General features: G+C 43.7%; 1 protein-coding gene across 6 annotated transcripts in view; it reads left to right on the top strand.

The window, feature by feature from the left end:
* lrba (LPS-responsive vesicle trafficking, beach and anchor containing) overlaps nucleotides 1-22,338 on the top strand; it is a 280,974-nt gene that overhangs the window by 218,494 nt on the left and 40,142 nt on the right. For all 6 annotated transcript variants that reach the window (XM_080759177.1, XM_080759176.1, XM_080759175.1 and 3 more), the window contains exon 47: nucleotides 19,267-19,434. In XM_080759177.1, the coding sequence (XP_080615303.1) occupies nucleotides 19,267-19,434 (168 nt within the window). The remainder of the gene's footprint in view (nucleotides 1-19,266; nucleotides 19,435-22,338) is intronic.

Here is a 22,338-nt window from a genome sequence, read left to right as displayed (position 1 = left end):
GGAATTACACTCCACAAAGGACAAATGTGGAAATGTACACGGAAGCTAGAACTTGTGTTTGTGGAGAGATATCATGATAGGAACTGTCCTGGAGACTTTGTGAGACCTCCTGGTTTGGGATGCAATCGTCTCCTCTGTGGTCCGTCGTCTGCTCTCCAGCTGTTTGTTTCACTAGAATGGAAAGATCTCTTCTTTTCTAAAAGAAAAAATAAACTAAATGGGATAATTGAAAGGAAGGAAATATTCTTAGTGTTGAAAAAGCTTTCCTGTATTTGGTTTTGATTCTAGAAATATAAATCAGATTTTTGCCTCCAATTAATTTAGTTAAATGAAGCCCTAGGCTGACTTTGAAGTTTGTCTTCCTGTACCACTTCAAATCCACTGTTTAACATAATGGCTGGAGTGGAGTAATATTTCTATTGTGATTAGGCTGTTCTCAAATCTTTCATTGGAGGAACGTTGATGAGCATGAATGTACGTTCATGCTCATTTGAGCACGGCTGTAGAGCCATATTTCAGTCAGATTGCTTGGTCGCCACTGCCCGGTGTACGATTCCCGTTCTCCCTCATTTCCTTCACCTGCAAACGTATACCTTAGTCACATGACGTATTTGTGAGTAAATCCAGAGTGTGTCCAGTAGTAATGGGTGCTGATGAGGGCCTGTGACCTGATCTAATGGTGGCGGTCTGATAATCAGTCCACTGATATGGCCAAGCCCCCCACCCATTAATCACACACCACAACTCTCTCTCTGTGGCTGTCAGTGTAGTCTAGTCCTGGCTGGGTGGGGGTATTGCGTGCGCGTGCGTGCGTGCGTGCGCGTGAGCTCGCGTTTTTTTTGGCAGGCAGTCATTGTACTTGGGACAGCAATATTCATTGAGCACATGTGTAGTTTTACACTTTTGGCGTCGACAAACCTTAATCATAGCATGGCATATCAGTAGGGCTGAAGCACTGAATCTGATTTAGTAGGCTGAAAATAGTGTGTTGATAGGAGATGCAGAGAGCGTGAAAGAAAAATGTCACCGCAAATTTAGATTAATATTACGTGATCCCAAAACCTAAAGTAACCATGGCTGTCCTTCAGTTGTAATAGTGTAGCTCTACCTCACTTCATACACTGTGAGAATTCTACCGTGTTAATATACTTTATACATACACAGTATCCAGTATCCAGTGAGAACGCTACATCTTATCAACAGTGAAGCGTTGCAAAGTGATGCATTAAGAGCACTGAGATATCGTCTATTTTTGATGAGATTTGGTGTACTGCAGACAAAAAAGTACAGAGCCAGCTCAGGTCCGGTTTACTAAGTCTAGAGTTACACATTTTCTCTTTGTTGCTACAATGACAAAGAGCGTCTGTGTGCGTGCATCTGTGTACGCCTGTGTGTACCAAGGCGGTTGTTATACAACTCATAAAGGACATACTGCAACAGTATCTGCTGCTTGCTAACCATACCGTTTGCGTGTATTTCACATTCGGTCAGATGATGTGAATCAACAGAGAACACACACCTGATTCACCTTCATTATCACTATCGTCATGAAGCTGAGCTGCATTGCTGTGATTGTGGAATGAAGGTGCAAGTGAGAACCGCCAGGGGATGAAATGGGGAAAGATAAGGATGCTGCTTCCAGGAAATGTATTAAAAAGGAGAAAATAAAGGTGCGAACTTGAGTCCTGCGCCCACTAATTCCCTTGGTGGTGTGCCTTATTTTATGCTGCAGAGGTAAAGCCAGTGGTGCACATCGAATATAGCCGACATACGCAATAAGCGACCAAGTATAAATCGAGTGTCATTTAAACACCCACGCACTGCACGTATGAGTAAGTGCACGTATCCACACCTGCTGGTTACAGTGCTGAGATCGATAGACCTCTAGTCTTTTGTTTCATGTCCTGCTGTGTGCAAATCCAGTGCTATTGATCCATGGTCCGGGCAGCTGGAGGGTGGGGTAATGAGCACTCCAACACCCAGTCTATTGAAACAATCACAGAGACTGTGTAGCCTGTGTTACACACACACACACACACACACACACACACACACACACACACACACACACACACACACACACACACACACACACACACACACACAGTGGTGGTCACGAATACTGTATGTGGAGATTGGAGTTAATTTCTGTAGTCTAAACAGTATGACCCTCAGTTTCTAATAGCATCGTCTCCCCCACATAACATCACATTTTGAGAGGAGTCCAAATGCACTATGGAGATAGAGTTTCACACAGATAAGACAGACCGACAGACGGAGACAGACAGACACACAGAAGGAGAGACAGAGAGAGGAAGTAGCAGACGAAGGAGACCGGAGGATTAAAGGGAGGATGAGAAGGGAAGAGAAGAGAGAGGGATGCGTGGGCGGACGGGTCTCTGTTTGTGACAGATAGCTGGCATTAGAGGGTGTCAGCTGGCAACCAGGGTACTGCAGACAGAGAGAGAGAGAGAGAGAGAAGGAGTTAATGGGCTGTTTGGTTTCTCTTTAGCTGTGTGCTGCTAATGGCCCAGCAACACTGACAGCAGGAGAGAACATGCACGTAGATAGACACACTCAGGCACACATAGGGCATGCATACATGTACACACACACATAGGCACACACACTCACAGACGCACACCACCAAAGTACATGCGTGCAGGCCCATGCATACACATGAACTGACACACTATAGTGCTCAGATGCATACGCACGGGCATACAAATAGTCCTAGGCAGGCAGGCAGGCACGCAGCACACACACACACACACACACGCACACACACACACACACACACACACACACACACACACACACACACACACACACACACACACACACAGCTCGCTGGTTATGAGCCCTGCATGATTAACAGTTAATTAGAGCTCAATCTGGGAAGCCCATTAAAAGGCCCTCATAGTAAAGGATTGTGGCACTGCTCAAAATGCTGCTGCCTTTTTTTCAGAGAGAGAGAGAGAGAGCAAGAGAGAAAAGGTCCAAAAGATGAAGTGGTTTGGGACTAAAAGTAAAATATATTTAATAAATCATATCTTAAAAAGAGTACGAACTTTATAAAAACAAATCATGTCAATTTAGATTTTAATTTCATTTATTTTTTGTCTGAAGTTGATCAGGCCTGGGCCGTGGCTCAGCGGTCCAGGCACCTTGGCTGGTAATCCAGTCTGGCAGTGTGCCGCGGGTTCGACCCCCGGCCTTTACTGCATGTCTCCCCCCCCATCTCTCTCCTCATTTCCTGAAATGACAGTTAATATGTTTACAGACATACACTGTGTAGAGAGAGAGAGAGAGAGAGAGAGAAAATATTTTGTTCTTGTGTAAAATTGTAGAGAAGGTTATACCAGTATTACAACAATACAAGGATAGTATCATAGTACTGACCCCACACTACAATTAGTTTGATGTTTGTGTATGTACACTACAGTATGTATGTCATACTAGTCCAATTAATGCTGATGATGCACAGTTATACATATCTGATGAAAGAAAATCACACCCGTGTGAAGTGAGGAGCGCTCTTATCATTGTACATCGTTTGTGTAGGACGATTTTCTAGTCCGCATATGACGTAAATTCTCCATTCATTGTCAATGGGAATTTAATGTTTGTGTAAGACGAAAATCTACACTAATCGCTGAATATAGGAGGGGAATAGCTGAATATAGCAACAAAACAAAAAAGACAATATATATTTATATTTAGCACGGCAAAACGCGTCGTGCTAATAAATAAGTTGATGATGCAGTAAGTTGTCCGTCTTTGTTCCCTGGAGTGTGCAGTCCCTTCCTTGGAAGGTTTCTCTCTTTTTTAAGTCTATGCCTGCTAACTAGACTTGCACCTCCCACGGGGTTTTTGGATGTGGAGGAGTCCCTTTTTGTGTGTATATATATATACTGCTGTTTATCTAATGTTTTGTCATGTTTGATCTTTGCCTACTTTTGACACACATTGTGTCCACACATGGGGCCTGTCATATGAAATATGCTTTATAAAATAACTTGACTAGATTATCACCCATATACCTTTTGCCATAGTCTGAGCATACCCAACTGAGGGAAGGTGTTTCAGACATACTGTAGTAGCTGCAAGGTGAAAGCTGATGCTGCCTGTCAGAGGTCGGATAAACTAGGGCAAGGACAAATGCTGGGATTTGTTCATTACATACCCATAACTTCATTTATTGACAAACACAAAGACAAGAAAAAATAGCTTTTGATAAACTATTTTAAGTTAATAGATTGGCATTCCTGTCAACCAGGAGCTGCCCCGGTGAACTAAATGGTATAGTCCCAATGGGAGTTTCCAGCTTAGGGGAGAATTGGCTCAGAACACTGAAAGGTGCATGTTACTGGCCGTGTGCCTCACTTTTGTTGGTACGGAGCCATTATGTGAAGTGCTGAAGGTCACTGTTTTCCACTCTTTGTTTTGGTTCCTTTTTGCGCGGATAAACTCCAGTGTCTCCTGAGCCGTGAATTCTACCAAACCATCTCAAGCAACCATAAATACTGTATTATTTACTTGATTATACCTACTTCTGTATAATACAGCAACCTACGTACTTTGCCGGGGCACGCAATGACACATATCGATACCGTAACTCCCATGGAGGTCCTTATGGAGTGATTACTTCCTCATTGGTGTTTGACAGGCTCCTGAAATATTCTTGTTTGTCAGCGAGTTTCATACTTATTGCCGCATGTTGCTGTCAGGTAGAAACTCCATTTTGTGTCGCACAAAAGTAGTGAACATAGCAAGATTTACAATGCTTGTCCATGTGGTTTGTTGTGAGCTTGTAGATCTGCAATTTTCACTATTTCTGAAAAGTTCTGAGAGTTTCATGGTTCGAACCCATGACCATCTGCACGTGGTTATATCTGTCAATGGATTTTATGAACATTTCCAACCTTGTTGTGAATAGATAATAACTGCATTGGATCCATTGGAAGACAGCATTTGTACAAGGTTTCAGCCCCTACAGTGACATATATGTTCCATATATTGTGATGTCACATGCCGTGCCATCAGCCCACAGTGGAACTTCAGCTGTGCTGTTCAGTCAGTTGCCATATGATATAAACCCTTGGGGAAATATGGCATATGCTTTTGCAATGCATATGTCTGTGTATATACTGTAGGTGTCTTGTTTGTGTAGACAGTTCTGTGTTTCATGTGTGTGTGTGTATGTATGCGTGTGGAGGTATGTGTGTCTGTGTTTGACTTGTTTTGTTTGAGGTGACCTCTGACTGAGGATTGGTAAAGCATGGGTTGAATACATGGGTTAAGGATATGGAGAAGGATTAGAGGGATTGGAAACAGGCCTGTTGGACACAAACCAGTTGTGTACCATAAAGTAATTACACGCACACACACACACACACACACACACACACACACACACACACACCACATAATCATAACGAGAATATTAATAAATACACAGGCATGTTTACACACACATTACACCGCACATCACACACACACATCGCACACATACTGTACACATCACACTCAAGCACACACTCACACACTCAGAGAGCAGTCTTTCTGCAGTGTGCCACAGAGATCAGGGCCCGCATGTTGTTTTTAGCAGGAGGTTGGAGGAGAGGTTAAGAAGTTGATCCCTCCTCACAGCAGATAACTATACATCTCTGGGCTCCGTCAGGCTTCCCAGCATTCCACCACATATGACTGCATCTCACTTCTCCACCTCTTCGTCTGCTAACCATTACAGGGATAGCAGGTGATCAGGTGTGTGTGTGTGTGTGTGTGTGTGTGTGTGTGTGTGTGTGTGTGTGTGTGTGTGTGTGTGTGTGTGTGTGTGTGTGTGTGTGTGTGTGTGTGTGTGTGTGTGTGTGTGTGTGTGTGTGTGTGTGTGTGTGTGTGTGTGTGTGTGTGTGTGTGTGTGTGTGTGTGTGTGTGTGTGTGTGTGTGTGTGTGTGTGTGTACATTTGTTGGTCTATGTGTCAGGCAGTGTGTGTACCCAAAGTGTATTGTGTGTTTTTATGATAACGGTGAAAGGACATTAGGTGTAGAAGAAAATATGTAATACAATGTAGCTATATTTGGAACGTGTCTGAGCACCCTTACCGCTTTAACATCGCTTCAAGATATACAGTATTACCTTCCGTTATTCAGACAAATGTTGCAAAGCCCTTTCAACCGCAAGGAGCCTGTGTCTCACATCACATCTCAGCAGCCGGCTCAGTTCTACGTACTTCAAATGTTTAGTTCATCTCACTAACCTGGCCTGTTGGGAGTGCTGCTGACAGACGCGCAAACACACACACACACACACACACACACACACACACACACACACACACACACACACACACACACACACACACACACACACCTTTTTAAAGGGTCTGCCCATTCCAAGTAGTGACAGGCATGTCAGCTAAACTGGCTCTCACAGAGCCAGACAGAGAGAGCGAGACGAGGCTTGTGTGGAACTGTGGTGCAGTCAGTTGAGTGACAGCACAAAAGTACAGCCTGAAAAACATGCCATTTATTTGGAACCAATACTGTTATTAGCCTGGCAAAAATGATTGATTAACGATGACCCATCTGTAATAGCCGATCTACTCTACAAGCTCGCAACCCGATCTGCTATTTAGTAATTTACATTTACTACTTTGGTACTTTAAGTATATTTTGAATGCAAATTATTTTGTACTTGTTGCTTCTATTACTTTGTACTACTAAAATAATTTGAGTACTTATTCCACCACTTCTGACTGTCTGAGTGCACCTTGAGTTCTCACATAGCCTGACCTGACAGCTGTTGTCATGGCAACTCCCAAGGAGTCCCCCCCCCCCCCCCCCCCCCCCGACACGGACATTTACATGGCCACAGCACGCTAACAGACAAATGTCATGTTAGTGTGAGCCGAGTCACCTTCCCCACCTCGACCGCCTCATTCACCCCCACCCCCCCTGTGAAAGCCTTGTTACCCTGAAGTTTGTCAGCTCCATACGCTGACAGCTCCTCACACTTACATCAAGTGTGTCAACATGTCGGACAAGGCCATTATCCTAGCAGGTTGTGATCACGTGCTGGTGTGTTGGATATTTCGTTCATTATTGACTAAAGTTTGTCTATCACGTCGTCATTTGAAAGACACATGATTTACAAGAATGACAATTTGAAGATACTTTATCGGCCCCCCTCCCCCCCGAACATGTGTGCACTGTGCACGAGAATCTTATGCATTTCGTTGGAAGCATTGATGTTAGGCATGAGGGAGAGACAGCAGGGAAAGACGTGGAGGGAAGACAAAGAGATGGCTGGTCCATTGGTCCCACAATTTCCCCACCCGTCACACACCCCAGCTATACATGAGGTCACAGTTCACACTTGTTTACATTTGCCTCTCATCCCCACTGTGCTCCCTGATCAGGCACCGGCTGGGACGACCGTAATGCTTTTCGAATGTTTTTCCCCCATAAAGTCCCCGCCTCCATCACCCTGAATCGTATTTTCTCAGGAGGTTCTGTACAGATGGAGTCGTCATTGTAGATGGCTCATGTGTTGAACCGCCTCTGCCCTATTGCCTTCATCCCTATGAGGAATTGTTAGGAAGAATCAGGGTGTCCTCTGATCTCTTTACAGCTGTCAGAAGTTTCAAGGAATTGTCTGCTAGCTACTGTAGTTGACTCATAGACCGCAGCATTTAGATTTGAACTGTAATTAAACTATGAAGGGGGACTACACTAATTTGTTACCACTGTATACAATAACTTAGAATACAGGATACATTCATAAAGGAGGACTTTCAGAGGGTAGTTGTCACCACATACGTATTAATGTAAGATAGATTCAGGGGGGACTGTTACGATGGCCAACCACTGTAGGAATTTTAAGTGCGATCTGAGGTGCACCGCTGCTGTGAGCCGTCGCTAACCACCAAGAGATCCTTCCAGCCCCCACAAATGACTGAGTGAGTGAGAGACCGAGATAGGCTAGCCTTGGCCTAGCTTAGCCTCGCCTTACACAGCACAATTTAGCTTAGCGCTAATCTATTCCCCAGTGTCCCGCAGCCGTCCCAGCCAAGACTTAGCCGTGTGATGGGAAGTAGCTCTCTGCTGGGGAGGGGGAGCTGTGTCTGGCTAACATCAGCCAGCGCTCACTGTATGAGGATCGTCATGCGCCAGGGAAGACATGTTTACCGAGCGCTCCGTGTTTTACGAGCTGCCCCCCCCCCCTCTGTCTCTTCCCATTGTTCCAGCTCCCCTTCCTTGTCGTCATCGACCTCCTCCTCCCTTCTCCTCCCTACTCCTCTTCTTCAGTGATGTCATGGAGGGGTTTGACGAAACACTGAGAAATGGGTTTTTACTGCTGCTGACATGTTCACTCGCTAATGTTGTCTCTCCCTTCAATGTGTCCTCTCTCTCTCCCTGCTCCTTATTTCACAGTCTTTGGCTCCTAAAGTCAAGTTTATTACCATATTAGCTGCGGAATGTGTGTTGTGTGCTCTGGGTAAACAGTGGACAGGACTTGACGTATACACATGTAGGTTGTTGGCGTAGTACAGTAGCAGCAGAGACGGAGCACTATTAGCACGTTTTGGAACAGGAGTTCAAAAAGGTTTCCAACCTCCAAATGGCCATAGCCTAGCTGTGACTGCAGCCCACCTATTGCAACGTGGCACTGCTGGCGCACACACGCGATGCGTTGTGAGCTTGTAGATCAGCTATTTTCGCTTTAGTTATGACAGTTATTATGACATGCCCAGAGTAGAGACACCTGGTTGAAAGTGGTTAAATAGACACAATCATTTTAAGATGATTTATTTTCTCCTTTCCATGTGACCCCTTGGGACACCTGGTGAACCCCAATTAGAACATCTGTGCTTTAGGCAAGACAGGCTGTCGGCAAAACTGGCCAATCATCATACTGTACTTTATCTCCATACCATATTGAAAATCCTTCAATCGTTTATTTTGACATGCTTAAGAGATGATGTGATATTACTAATATACAGATTACTATTGCTGAATATTACTAGTACTACTAATACTGCAACCCTTGCCATCACTACAACAATTCTTTTCATCTTTCCTCCCAAAGTGTGTCTGGCAGCATCTGTTCTGCCCTCTATCACTTCTCTCAAAGGATTATGGGACAGGTGGCGTCTTTGCCCTCCGCCCCGTCCTGGGCCACGGTGTCCACTCAAGCATGGAAGACAGGAATTAATGTGCCCCACACACACACACACACACACACACACACACACACACACATACACATGCGCACGCATGCATGCATGCGTCTGTCTGTATTTCTAAGGCCTGGCACTTGACAAGGCCGAGCAGTTTAAAACCTCCATCAGCAGGGATGATGGTCTCTGTCATCCTGTCTCACTCTCATTATTATGCTTTCACCTTCTTGTTTGTGCTCTACTTCCCCGACTAGGTCCTGTTTCTGCTACTGTACTTAAGCATATTGCATTGAGCTGTTTTGAATGGAATTGTAATGTATTGCATTGTACTATAATTGTGTTCTACTGACTGGGTCCTACAGTAGGTGTTACCAGTAGACTAGTGGTACAGTAGTGCTACTAATTACTTGTGGTAACCTTAACTTTTCTGGTTAAGTTCCTTGTGATGAATTGACACACATCTTACTCTTTAAGACATGCATATGCGCACGCACGCACACAGCTGCTTCACATACAGCCCCCCCATTAGCCCCCCCATATAGGGTCCAGTACTCTCAGGCTGATGGCTGTAGTCATCCATCCTAATCATCTGCTCTCCACACCTTCAGACCAGCTTAATAACTACTCCACTCACTCCACAATCATCTGAGTGGATCATTCACTCTCACCAGCTATCCAAACATCCCCCCTAGCATACTGTAGCACTGATAGTGCACACACACACACACACACACACACACACACACACACACACACACACACACACACACACACACAGAGACACACGTAGATACACACGTAGATACACCCAGATGCAGAGGCATGTACTGTAGGTATAGCATATAGACATGCATACTGACGGTATATACACACACACACACACACACACACACACACACACACACACACACACACACGCGCGCACACGCACACACACACGCACACACTTTATTCCTCATACAAAGATGCCATTGCCTGGCCCTGTAGGGCCTCAAATGGTCAAATAAAATGCCTTTTGTATTCTTTGTGACATGTGTATATAAGAGAGGAAATTAAGATTGTCAGATTTTATTTTATTTTAAACGCCGCTTATCAACTAACTGGTTAATCGATCGATAAGGTTATCAAAACCTATAAATTATGAATTAAGGAATTAATTGATCATTCCCATCTCTAGTATGAACTGTTCTCTACAGCCTACTACGGCATGCTATGCCTCTTCCCAGAATGAGGGTCAAATCCACCATGACATGTTTGTTTTGGGGCAGATATTTTTCCAATCACAGTTCATTCTGCTCCTTGTCACGCCCAATACAGCATATGAGAGAGAGAGAGAGAGAGAGAGAGAGAGAGAGATGCAGACATACAATTGTAGCAGAATCAGCGACAGAAAGCGAGAGACTATTGGGGAGAAAAATGTGAGTGGTGGGGGGGGTGTATTTGTGGACTGCGGAAAGAGAGTTGGGGTAGTCGGGCAGGGAGATGTGGAAGTCGAGAGAGTGAGAGAGAGTTGGAAGTTGGACGAGCGAGTGACTTGGGGTTAAAGTTTCAGGTTCCACTTAGCCAGCGAGTGCCTCCGTTGACCCGTAGACAGAACTCTCACAGCTCTGACCTATCTGATTGGTAGAGGAGAAGGGAGGAGAGAGGGGGCGCACACGTGTGCGTGCACACACACACACACACACACACACACACACACACACACACACACACACACACACACACACACACACACACTTACTTGCTTACACACACACACACACACACACACACACACACACACACACACACACACACACACACACACACACACACACACACACACACACACACACAGAGAGTCAACCCCTCTGTGTGAATATGAGAATAAAGGAAATGGTTTGTTAGCTCCACGGCTGCTCTGAGGCTCTCGTTCCTTACGTCACCCCTCCGCTGGATTTCTTTTCCCTTTCCCCCTGAAAAAGTCTTCCACGCTGGGGGCCCCAGCTCTCCGGGGCCGGGCGGCAGGCTTCCCTCGCCTGCCTGGAGTTGACAAGCCGCTCCTCGTGTGCAGCCGGCTAATAGGCCCTTTAATCAGGGCGCTTGTCATATGCCGGGTAAGGCAACCCCAGATGAAAGGAGGGTAGGATTCCAGAGGAAGAGAGAAACGTGAGCAGGAGAGAAAGAGAGAGAGCAGAATGGAGGTGAGAGTAAAAACGAGAATGAGAGGTAGGGCGGGGGATTAGGAAAGGAGAGGAAGTGAGGGGCTTCTGGAGTCCAATCAAACTGCACCCAGATAATATTACGGACACGTTCATGAATTAGTTAGAACTTCATTCGAATGTATACAAATGGGCATACAAATATTTTGAAATTGCATTATTAATTGCAGCACAATCCCTTAGCATCAAATCTATTTGTAAGTTTGAAACAGTATACCGTAGTTTCTTTGAAACCCTGCATTGGTCTCTTTGCAATCTACTTATGTGACTTTTTTCCCCTGCTGTTTTCTGACTAGGGTTCAAGGCATTTACTCTGCTTTCTCATTTATAAGTCACTCTGCTAAATGCCTAAATTGTAATTGTTTTTTATACCCAGAGTGAATTATTCCACAGCAAAGCTGTGTTGACATGTAGCACAATTCATTGCACATACAGTACATCATCGGTCTAATTTCTGGTGTAATTTTTTTGCAATTGGCTTAGCAATGTGCTCATTTGAAATACTTGCTTCTGTGGTGAAGTTTTTCTTAGTGCCTCTAGTTTAGGGTCTAAAGGAATTCCACAAATCTCTATAAACATGGACCACACTCAGGACAATTCCAATGTTTCTATATTTATTTTCACATGATGATTATGATGTACTAACAGGCTGCCAATGTGTGCCTGCTTTGGTGGCTGTCTCACGTAAACTACACCAGTACCAGAGAACCTATACCATCAGAATGCAACACATGTAGCCAATTAACATACATTTAAATATCTCATACATGTAACAATCTGATTATAATATGGTAATCTTTACATAAATCCTATAACTTATATGTTGATTTCAATTTACTGTAGGCCTATAAACAATCCATAAAAAGTACAAATAGAAAACCCTATATGTAGAGGGTATGCGCATGCTTAAAGTGAATGGCACATCGAGTGGCAAAGTGAGTTTAACATGGTTTAATGCAATCAGATAGGACTTTTCTGTGTGGATGTATGAACTGTCAAGGCCAGGAAAGTAGTTTTTTGTCACTCAGTAGGCGTTCCTGCATAACTTCCTGGTTTGATGATGATGTCACGCGCATACCCTCTATTATACATAATAAAAATCCAGAATTCAGAAACTAATTGCACATTTTCCGTGTGGTTAGTTAGTCATCTAAGAATTTCATCAAATTCCCTTGTTGGACGTTTGGTATTCAGATATTGCACCCATGCATACTGAGCAAGATTATGTACAGCATGTATGTTGTGTAAACCAGCTCGTTCCCACATAGAGACCTGACAAGTGTCCGCCCTAATCTGCCCTAATCAATAAGTAACAGTCAGCCTGCCACTCACAATACCATAGACACCACATGTGTTGGATTATACAACCCACACTATTAGTGACACACACACACACACACACACACACACACACACACACACACACACACACACACACACACACACAATTGGCATGCAAATGAGCGGATTGATTTGTTAAGTGACATTTTAACATCCTTACAGACAACTCTCCATAAGTCCTTAAAAAGGTTTTTTAGGGTCTGTGAGGTAAGAAGGAAAGCGCTCGGTGGCACCTCGTTAAGGCCGCAGTCAAATCCCACCTTCAACCAGACCATAAAGCTAGACCACAAACCACAGGATTGAGCGCGCGCACACACACACACACACACACACACACACACACACACACACACACATACATACACATACAGTACACATACACATACACACAAAGAACATCACTCCCAGGCTCAAAGCAGTTAATGCACTCCCATAGAAGTACACATTTAGGTTGGGTAATACAAGGTAGCTCAAGATTGAAAAAGAAAGAGGAAAATAAGGGGAATGTGACTTGGTCTATGGAAAATGGTCTTATTCTGATGCATAAACCTAGCCTGGCATGGCCAGACTAATATCACTGTGTAGATACATATTAGTCTGGAACTTCGATTATAAGAGATTATAAGTGATGTATCCAGCACTGTTGTTGCTGACTAATGCAATGGTAAGTGGTATACAACATGTTGTAGGCTGGTACAACATCAGGCTGTTATAACATAACTCTAACCAAGTGTCATAGCACTGCAAGATTTCACAGCTTTCCCAAGTTCACTTGCAGCCATGTGTCTTTTAACCACTTAAATCCTATTTACTTACATCTGGAGTCTATACTTGGTCCACGTTTTTTTCTCTTCATACCAAATCTGATTGCCAAATATAACCGATTTTGGGTCGTCCACCAACAGAGTGGTTAGAGCACAAACCACAAGTCACCGTTTAGATTACCAGGCCGATCAGCTGCATGTCACTCCCCGACTCTCTATGCTCCTTTCCTTCTCCACTGTCAACTCAACATTTTGATGGCTTCTAGATCTGTTATTGTTTTGGAGAACGTTAGTCTATTTCGCTGAATATTCACCTATTATTATGGCTTGCCCAGAATTTGGGATACTAGTGTCCAATTGGCTAAAGTGTCCCTGATCGAGGCATTAAGACTATTATCTGCCCTCTCACCCTGGATAAGGACTTCTGCAAACTAACTGAATGTAAAACATACTAGTGTGTTTGTGTTCGCTCCTCGCCTCTAACTTTTTATTTTTTCTGTAACATCTGTAGGCAGGGTAACCCGAGACTCAACAGGGCAGAGAAGGCAGGTTCATTATGATGTATTTTCATTGGAATCCACAAACCACAGAAAACTGCCAGGCCGGCTCAATAAGCACGAAAGCAAATTACTCCCAACAGCGTTTTCCTGCACAAGAAATGCAAGGACAGAAATCATTCATACACAATTGAACATGCCTGATGGAGGGGGGGGGGTTGGGGGGGTTCAATCTCATTATGGTGCTTGAGAAGTTTCATTTGAAATGGACACACCCACCATTTAAAATACATTAGTATCATACAAAATTTTTCTTGGCATGAAAGTTACGAGTAATCTTAAGACCATATTGGAACTAAATGTGTTTTACTTGGACGGTCAAGCATTTATTATGGTATACAGACTTAAAATAGTTTTTCAACATTTGAATGGTTTTAATGAAGAGCTTTAACCCAAGTTTATTTTTTGTCAGCTATATATACGGTGTATCTGTGTATATATTAGTAAACACTACAACAGGAAATTTACTTGGATCTAATTTAGTTTTCACATTTTGGAAAAATTATACACTTGCTTAACTGAACGGTAATGCCATATGATATTACTGTCGCCTTAACAAAATTCAACGGCACAGCACAACAGCAACAACAACAAAAGGGACCCCCTATTTTTCACAACTGCACTTTGTCAAAGCTACAACAATAGACGTGCAGGGATTCCACCGACTTCCACCCCCTGCTGAGCATTTACATAAAGGCACGCTAAATTATTCATTAATTATCCCGGCGTCCCCCATGGTTGGTGGATGACACACACGCTAGCTACTAATTGGCCCATCAATAACCCCGCGACTGGGTTTCTTCAGAAGTGGCAGCTCATCCCACCTCAGGAATCCACTATCTGCTCCAACCTTCTGCTGCAGAGTGCAGACAATGTGGAACTGCATTTGGGAGACACCAGCACATCTGCTCCAGTTTGAAGTTAGCCGGTACATATGCCTGTGTTCTGTAGTACTATGGACATATACTTAGCATACGCCATACGGTGACCAGACATGCCGCTTTGTCCGTGATTGTCCCGGGTTTCGAGGTGCCTCGACAAATAATATCTGTAAAACACTCAAATAATATTATAATATAGTTTGTTTTCAGAGCTTATGTAAACGTGGGACAAACGTTGAGTTTGTCCCACTCATTACTAACCTAACCACCATCCATGGTGTTGAGCCGTGTCATCACTAGGTGAGCTAAGGGCTAAAATAATTGGTCCCGTTAATGATGAAAGAACCTACAGTATGTTGCTGCATAAATGTGCTCATGCATGAGCGAGTGGTTCATTTAAGTGTACCAGTTAGGGTATTAGACAATAATGGTCACCTTAACTTACCAACATATATACAGTATATATGGAAAGTATTATTTTGCCGGTATGTTGCTTTGCCTTGCTTTCAGGCAGAAACCTTGTATCTCAAATGTTTAACGTTTTTGTCAGAGTGTTGTGCATAAATAGTGAATGCACACAGGTTCTTTTATGCACTTCCTGACAAATGATAGTTTTGGACATAAAAGGTTTCCACCCGATCGAGCGATGATATGTAACTGTGTTAGTCAAGTACAGTGTGAATATTTCAATTAACGTGCTTTTAATACTATAGATAAAGACAATGTGATCCTATTGGCCAATATAATATGATTAGAATACGATTACTGTAAGCTGCTTAACAATGGACCGTGCATGCAATCATCTTTTGTTTATTTTTCCCCAAATTCTTTCGTTTAACTGTAATTTAGTCTGAGTCTGGCTGCTGATCAGCTGAGTCTATTCAGGGGTACACACTAATCTCAAGAGTGTTCATTTCACTCTGAGAATGCAAATGTGTAGCCGTAAGGTTCAATTTATGGTATAGAGTAAAATGGAAACTCTGGATTTGACCGTGTACTACGGAATCCACTCTGGGTTTTCTCTGCCTTTAAGTGCAGAACGAAAATGCTTTGAAGAGACTCCATCAAGGCAGTTTACAGCACAGGCCCTCAGGCAGAGCCAAACACTGTCTGAATCAGTGGGTAGAGTCCACTGAGGTTGAAGTTGTACTCAACCATGACTACATGGGCCACTTTCTGCAGACAGATAATGATAGACCAAACAAATATAAAGATCTGACATGCACTGTGATTCAACCACTTGGGACATTAGATGTACACGCATAAGAATGTACCGTAATAGCTCGTTGATGCACACAATACCCACCACCAACACGCACACACACACACGCATAAACACACTGATCTGTAATTACCACTGGGCCTCTTTCTGTAGACAGATAATGACAAACAAAGCAAACACAGACATGCACGATGCACACACAGTATATGGAAGCAAGACTTTATATACATGCATGCAAATACATATAAGTGCATACGGCACTACTGTACTTACACACAATGCTGTTTCTTCAGGGTCTTGTTAAAGGCAAATTTCGAGATGTCCGGTCATTAATTCAAACATGGCTCGCACATGTACGTGCGTGCGCACGCACTCATCAGTCCCTTCCCTCTTTAGCCCTCCCCAAACAAATGGTAGATCTGGTGATTAGCATAAAGGCGTGTCTCTGGAGGGGGGTCCTGCTCTTTGTTTGGCGTGTCTGACTGACAGGAGATTGCAGAGCACATTAAATGCCCATCAGACCCAGCATTAGTTTTAGAAACAGCAGAGCAAGGCCCGTCAGAGGTCAGTCTAACACATAATGAACTGAGCTCATGCACACGCTCTCTCTCTCGTGCACTCTCACGCACGTGACGCGACGCATGGATGTGCATGCATGCACAAAGCCATGCAAATGCAGTGGCATATACATACTGCACATTCTTACAAATCATGCACAGACACACACACGGCCAGGTCCCCCTGTGTATTAAATTGACTTTGAGCAAAGAGGCACTTCTCTGTTCTCCCTTCTGACATGGATCCTTTGACATAGTGACACACTAAGTGTGCTGTCATTGTTGGAGACAGGCAGACAGGCAAACAGACATGGAGTCTGAGCACACAGAGGGAGGGGACAGTAGACAAATCTCTCTCTATCTGCAAATTTCACTCTTAAAACCCAGTCCAGACCAATGACTTGCAACGCGGCGACTCGCAACCACTTGCATCAGAATCCAAACTGTGGTGCCAAGTTGCTGTTTTCACACAGCAATGTGATAAACAGATGGGGCCTCCATTACCTGGACAGTGACAGACGATTAAGTTTACCATGTCCATAGCATGTCAACACAGTACAGTATATTATAGCTAATAATTAGTATATTGCCAAGCCTACTCTTGTATAAAAATATATATACGCTCCCGCAGGTGTGTGCGTGCAGTTAAAAAAGAAAATAAATTAAAAAAGACTCACGCTAGAGAGTAATGGCAGAATAGTGTAAGCAACGTGTTTGCGATCAGAAATGCGTTTAAACATTTTGTTTGTGATTGAAAGTTGAATCACTTGCGACACAATGAGCCATCATGCGCAGTTCTGAAATGGGATATTCAGACCACTGTGACAGTGTCTGCAATATTCTGCAACAGTTTTGTCATGTAGCAAAGGTTTGGTATATAGACTGGTCTCAGAACACCGGTTGTCATTAAATGGTGACATTTTCCATTAGAAGAGCAATATTAGTTTTTCTTAGCTTTTGGAGCATGATCCAGTGTGCAAGTGAAGTTCTCCACCTATGACAAATAAATATCCTGCGTACTACACAGTAAAACTGAGTGTTAAAGTATTTGAACTCTTGAGACTGTTCGTTGCTTCTGTTGCCACAGAGTTTTCTCTGGGAAGCAGAAATAAAATACCAGAGGATTTTTCAGTGATATTTTTCAGGGCTCTGATCATTGAATCATTATGCAGGAACTTTGCCAGTTCTACCATCAAAGACTACCACTCTGTCAAGCCAACCATCAGTCAACACAGTCTGAGAAAAACACCAAGAGATGTTTATCTGTCTTCATGTCTCTGTGAGATATGGTTGGTACAGAGGACTCCTCTATATCATTTAGTCACATTTATGGATGCATTTTATATCTGTGGATTTGAAATCTAAATCTTAAATGTGGCCGTTGACATTTCAAAAGAGAAAGACCCAACTCCTGGCCTCACAGGAGCAGCAGTCCCACGCTGTCGGCGCAAACATGATGCTAACCTTGTCGCTGACAAAATCCAACTGCCTCCTTTCCAGAGCCTTCCGCCTTGATTGAAAGTTGTAATTAAGCGAGTAGGGAAGCGAATTAGATGCAGAATGACCTGTCAACAAAGTCACATTTAAGTGAGCGATGCACCGGCCGTGGCCGTAAAAATTCTAAATGATATAAATTGCAATTTAAGTGCAGCCGGGCTAATGTTTTGTCACAAATTAATGTGACACAAGGCAGCAATGACAATCAAGGGCCGTCTCATTCTAATTTGGACGTGTTTAGAGGAGCTCTTTTGTTCACCGACAGCTTTACACAAATTAACACAATTGCCTGTTTTTACGAGGAAACCATAAATGTTTTTTTCCCTCTTTTGCCGGCTAATGAGGAGAGAAAACAGCTTGTATCTCAGTGTTATGGTGATGCACAGACGTCCTCAACAACAGTATGGCAACATGCTGCTCCAGTCCACCCACCATAAGGAGAGAAAACAACAGAGTGGGAAGCCTGAAATGGTTCCCTAATGAGCTACAAGAGCTCCTATAATGTCTTGATGTTTTCAAATAATCGGCTGCAGGGTTTGCGTAAGTTTGGTTCATTGTAGAAGTCACAAGGCGTAGTCTGTTGTTGTGGGAGTAATGATGAGACATTTGTGTAGGGTTTCTTGCTGAGGAATTCATCTTTGAGTGCAAGCGATTAGAGATAAGTGTGGTTTGATGACGGGATGCAAAAAGGTAGATTCAGTAAGAGGTTTTAGTATGTTCCATTTTATGCCTGTAATGTTTAACAACTTTGTATATTGAGGTGGTTATTGACTGTTTTTCACTATATTAATTAATTTACTCCCTATGCCTCATATAAGCTAGACCTTTATTAACACCACAGGTGACATTCAGTTCCAGCTTTACCCAGCTGATGGTCTGAGGGGATCTGTTATCAAGTCAGATACCGCTCTGTTCTGGTGGTTCTGTCAAGTGTCGTTAACTGTAAAGCCTTTAAACAAACCAAAAATGTAATGCTAAACTTAAAACTATGCTGCTATTGGAGTGGTGTGGACTGACATGCGTTGAACTAAATTTAACTTCTAACCCTCTGTTCTCTCTAGGCTCTGGAGAGTGAGTTTGTGTCATGCCAGCTCCACCAGTGGATTGACCTAATCTTCGGATACAAGCAGCAGGGAGTTGAAGCCGCCCGAGCCCTCAATGTCTACTACTATCTGACATACGAAGGAACGGTCAACCTCAGCTCCATCAGTGACCCCATGCTACGAGAGGTCAGGAGGTCACCACACACACACACACACACACACACACACACACACACACACAGGACCGAAATATCAATTGATTAATTCGTGGAAAACCACGAATGCTTTGTTTAAAATACTAGTCCTTACCCGTTCTGAATATATGAACAGTAAATTATGTTCAGTGTGGGGAATTGTTTACAGATGGTCTTGGGAAGTTGAGTTGGGCACCACGCGACCGGGATGATTTCTTACCCCTCAATGTCGTGAATTTCTAAGCCTGCGCCACGCCTACTCTACAGTCTACACTGCTCCATAGAGAGCGACTCGAGCAGCAGCTCCGTCAGAAAGCCCACAGCACAGCCCCACACCCAAATGAATCTAATTAATGAATAAGGCGCTTATATCGCTTTTGCTCAGTGGATGGGACATTTACATTAAAAGCTATCGGATGGACGCGTGGATAACGGCATGGTTGTGTGCAATCGGAGTGAAAGGTTCCATAATCCATAATATTATACATTATAGCTTCCATGCTAGCTGCTTCAGACACAGGGGAGGGGAGGGAGATGGCCCGGTCACGGGACTCGAGTGCGAAATGGCGCTTATGCAACAATTACCCTAAAAACACAAACACCTCAACTCAATGTCATTGTGAATAACAATTTAGAGCGAAAAAATAATTTTTGGAAGGACACTTTCACCCAGTATGAAGCTAAATGTGGAAGCCGTGTGTGTCACACCAAAAGTGGTGACCTATAGAATCCTTTACCGATCCTCTTGCATCTGGGCAGAGGCACTGCCTGCGAGTTGGAGAAGGGCCTGAGGTGGTGTGGAGCAGATCAGCGAGTTTGGACATTGAAGGGGTTGGAAATATCCCGGTCACTGTGAAGGCCGTAGTACTGTAAATATGACATGAATATGAATGCAAAGTAGTGGTTGATGTGTGGACAGGCTAGCTGTCGCTGCTGTGCATGGTGAGATGTGTGCACGTGTAGTTTAGCAGGAGAAGACGGACAAAGGATGCAACACACACACACAGTCAGCGGCGCCAAATTGTATAGGGCACTCTTTGTTGTGTTGCGGCGGTAACTAGAGGAAGCATGCCAGTGGGGTAACGGTGAGAACGGTGGCCTGTGATGCAGGTGTCGCTAAGGGGTGGAGGTGTGTGAGGTTGTGAGGTTAATTCACTAATAAATTCATTATTAATCATTAATGTGTCAAATCGAAAAAAGGGCTCCGTTAAGACCTCCATAATTATTCATATGGTCAATGCCTGTGTGAAAAGTGGGAGTGATTGGTGCAGGCAATGATGAGATACCGCAGTGTTTCAGACAGACAGACAGACAGACAGACAGACAGACAGACAGACATTGTTAGAATTATAGTATGATATGTATAAGATATACAGTATATATATATACATTTATATATATAATAATAATAATTATTGTTTTATTTTATTTAAACATCCATCCATCCATTATCATGCAGGCCTAATACACTCTGTATACCCTAACCCTATACATGCTAACACCTTAATTGCACGATTGCTGATTCAAGTTCCTGGTTCACTCAATGATGTGTAAGAGGAACATCCCTTAAGCATACTTTAGCATTCTTAATCTGGATACATTACTGAGCCATATCCATTTATTACCGCTACACTTTAGGGGAGATTATCGATGCCATTAGCTGTGTTACATTGGACAGTAGTGGTGTGGTAGATGAGAGCTAATCTAACAGTCTGTCGGCACTGGCAGCAACTGCTGAGCAAAGCCTTTCTGGGTCCTGTCTGTGATAGCTCAGAATGCACTACGCCATGAAGTGCTCCATTTTAACGCCTTAAAACCTCCACCGCTGCTGCTTTCATGTATTATGCATCCCATTCACTTTAAGCTGTTATATGCGCGCGCACACACACACACACACACACACACACACACACACACACACACACACACACACACACACACACACACACACACACACACACACACACACACACACACACACACACATATACACACGGCTATGCCCACCATAAAGCAACAACCCATAACACGCTAAAATGAAGAAAATAAAAATACAACTAGTTTGCTACAGGCTAAGTGCTGGCTGACATCTCCTCCAGAGATGGTGGTAAAGGGGCAGCTATAGTCAGAGTGGCTGTTGTTGACCCCAATCTACAGATGGAATGATACCCCAAGCAGCCATTCTCCATGCGTACAGTAACTATCTTGAGGCGCCAAACATAACAGGCTCCCTACTTATTTGTAATTTTATTTACAGCACACAGGGCTTGGCATGGAGATGTGTGGGTGTGTGCACTTGCATTCAGTCATAAACAGTCCATATTAGCACTTATGAAGTGTTTGTATATATGTGTTTATGCATTTGTCTCATAACTTTTATTTTTCATTTAAAAATATTCAGCGTATGTATGATGCATGTGTGTGTGTGTGTGTGTGTGTGTTCCATTAAGATGTGGATGGGGATGAGTTGGGCTGTTTCTCTGCCCTTCATGCTCAGTGAGTAGAGCATTGCGGGCACCCAGGGCAGCTCCTTGATTTATCACCTCATTCACCCTAATTCCCATCCAGATGTGCTTTGGCCTTTAGCTATGACACGCACATACACGCTCGCATGTACGCATGCACACCTACACACCTACACACGCACGCACAGACACACACACACACACACACACACACACACACACACACACACACACACACACACACACACACACACACAGACACACACACACGCACAGACACGCAAACACGAGCGCACACACGCGCATGCACACACACGTACATGTACGCACGCACGCACGGCGCACACACACACACACACACACACACACACACAAACTCTCTCAAACAACCACACGCACATGCAGATTCATTGCTAAGATGCAGTGGTCAT

The sequence above is a fragment of the Protomyctophum bolini genome, assembly GCF_963924005.1.
Source record: "Protomyctophum bolini genome assembly, chromosome: 3".
NCBI lineage: Eukaryota > Metazoa > Chordata > Actinopteri > Myctophiformes > Myctophidae > Protomyctophum > Protomyctophum bolini.
The sequence above is the reverse complement of the archived record's forward strand: the minus strand, read 5'-3'. Positions and strand labels throughout refer to the sequence as shown.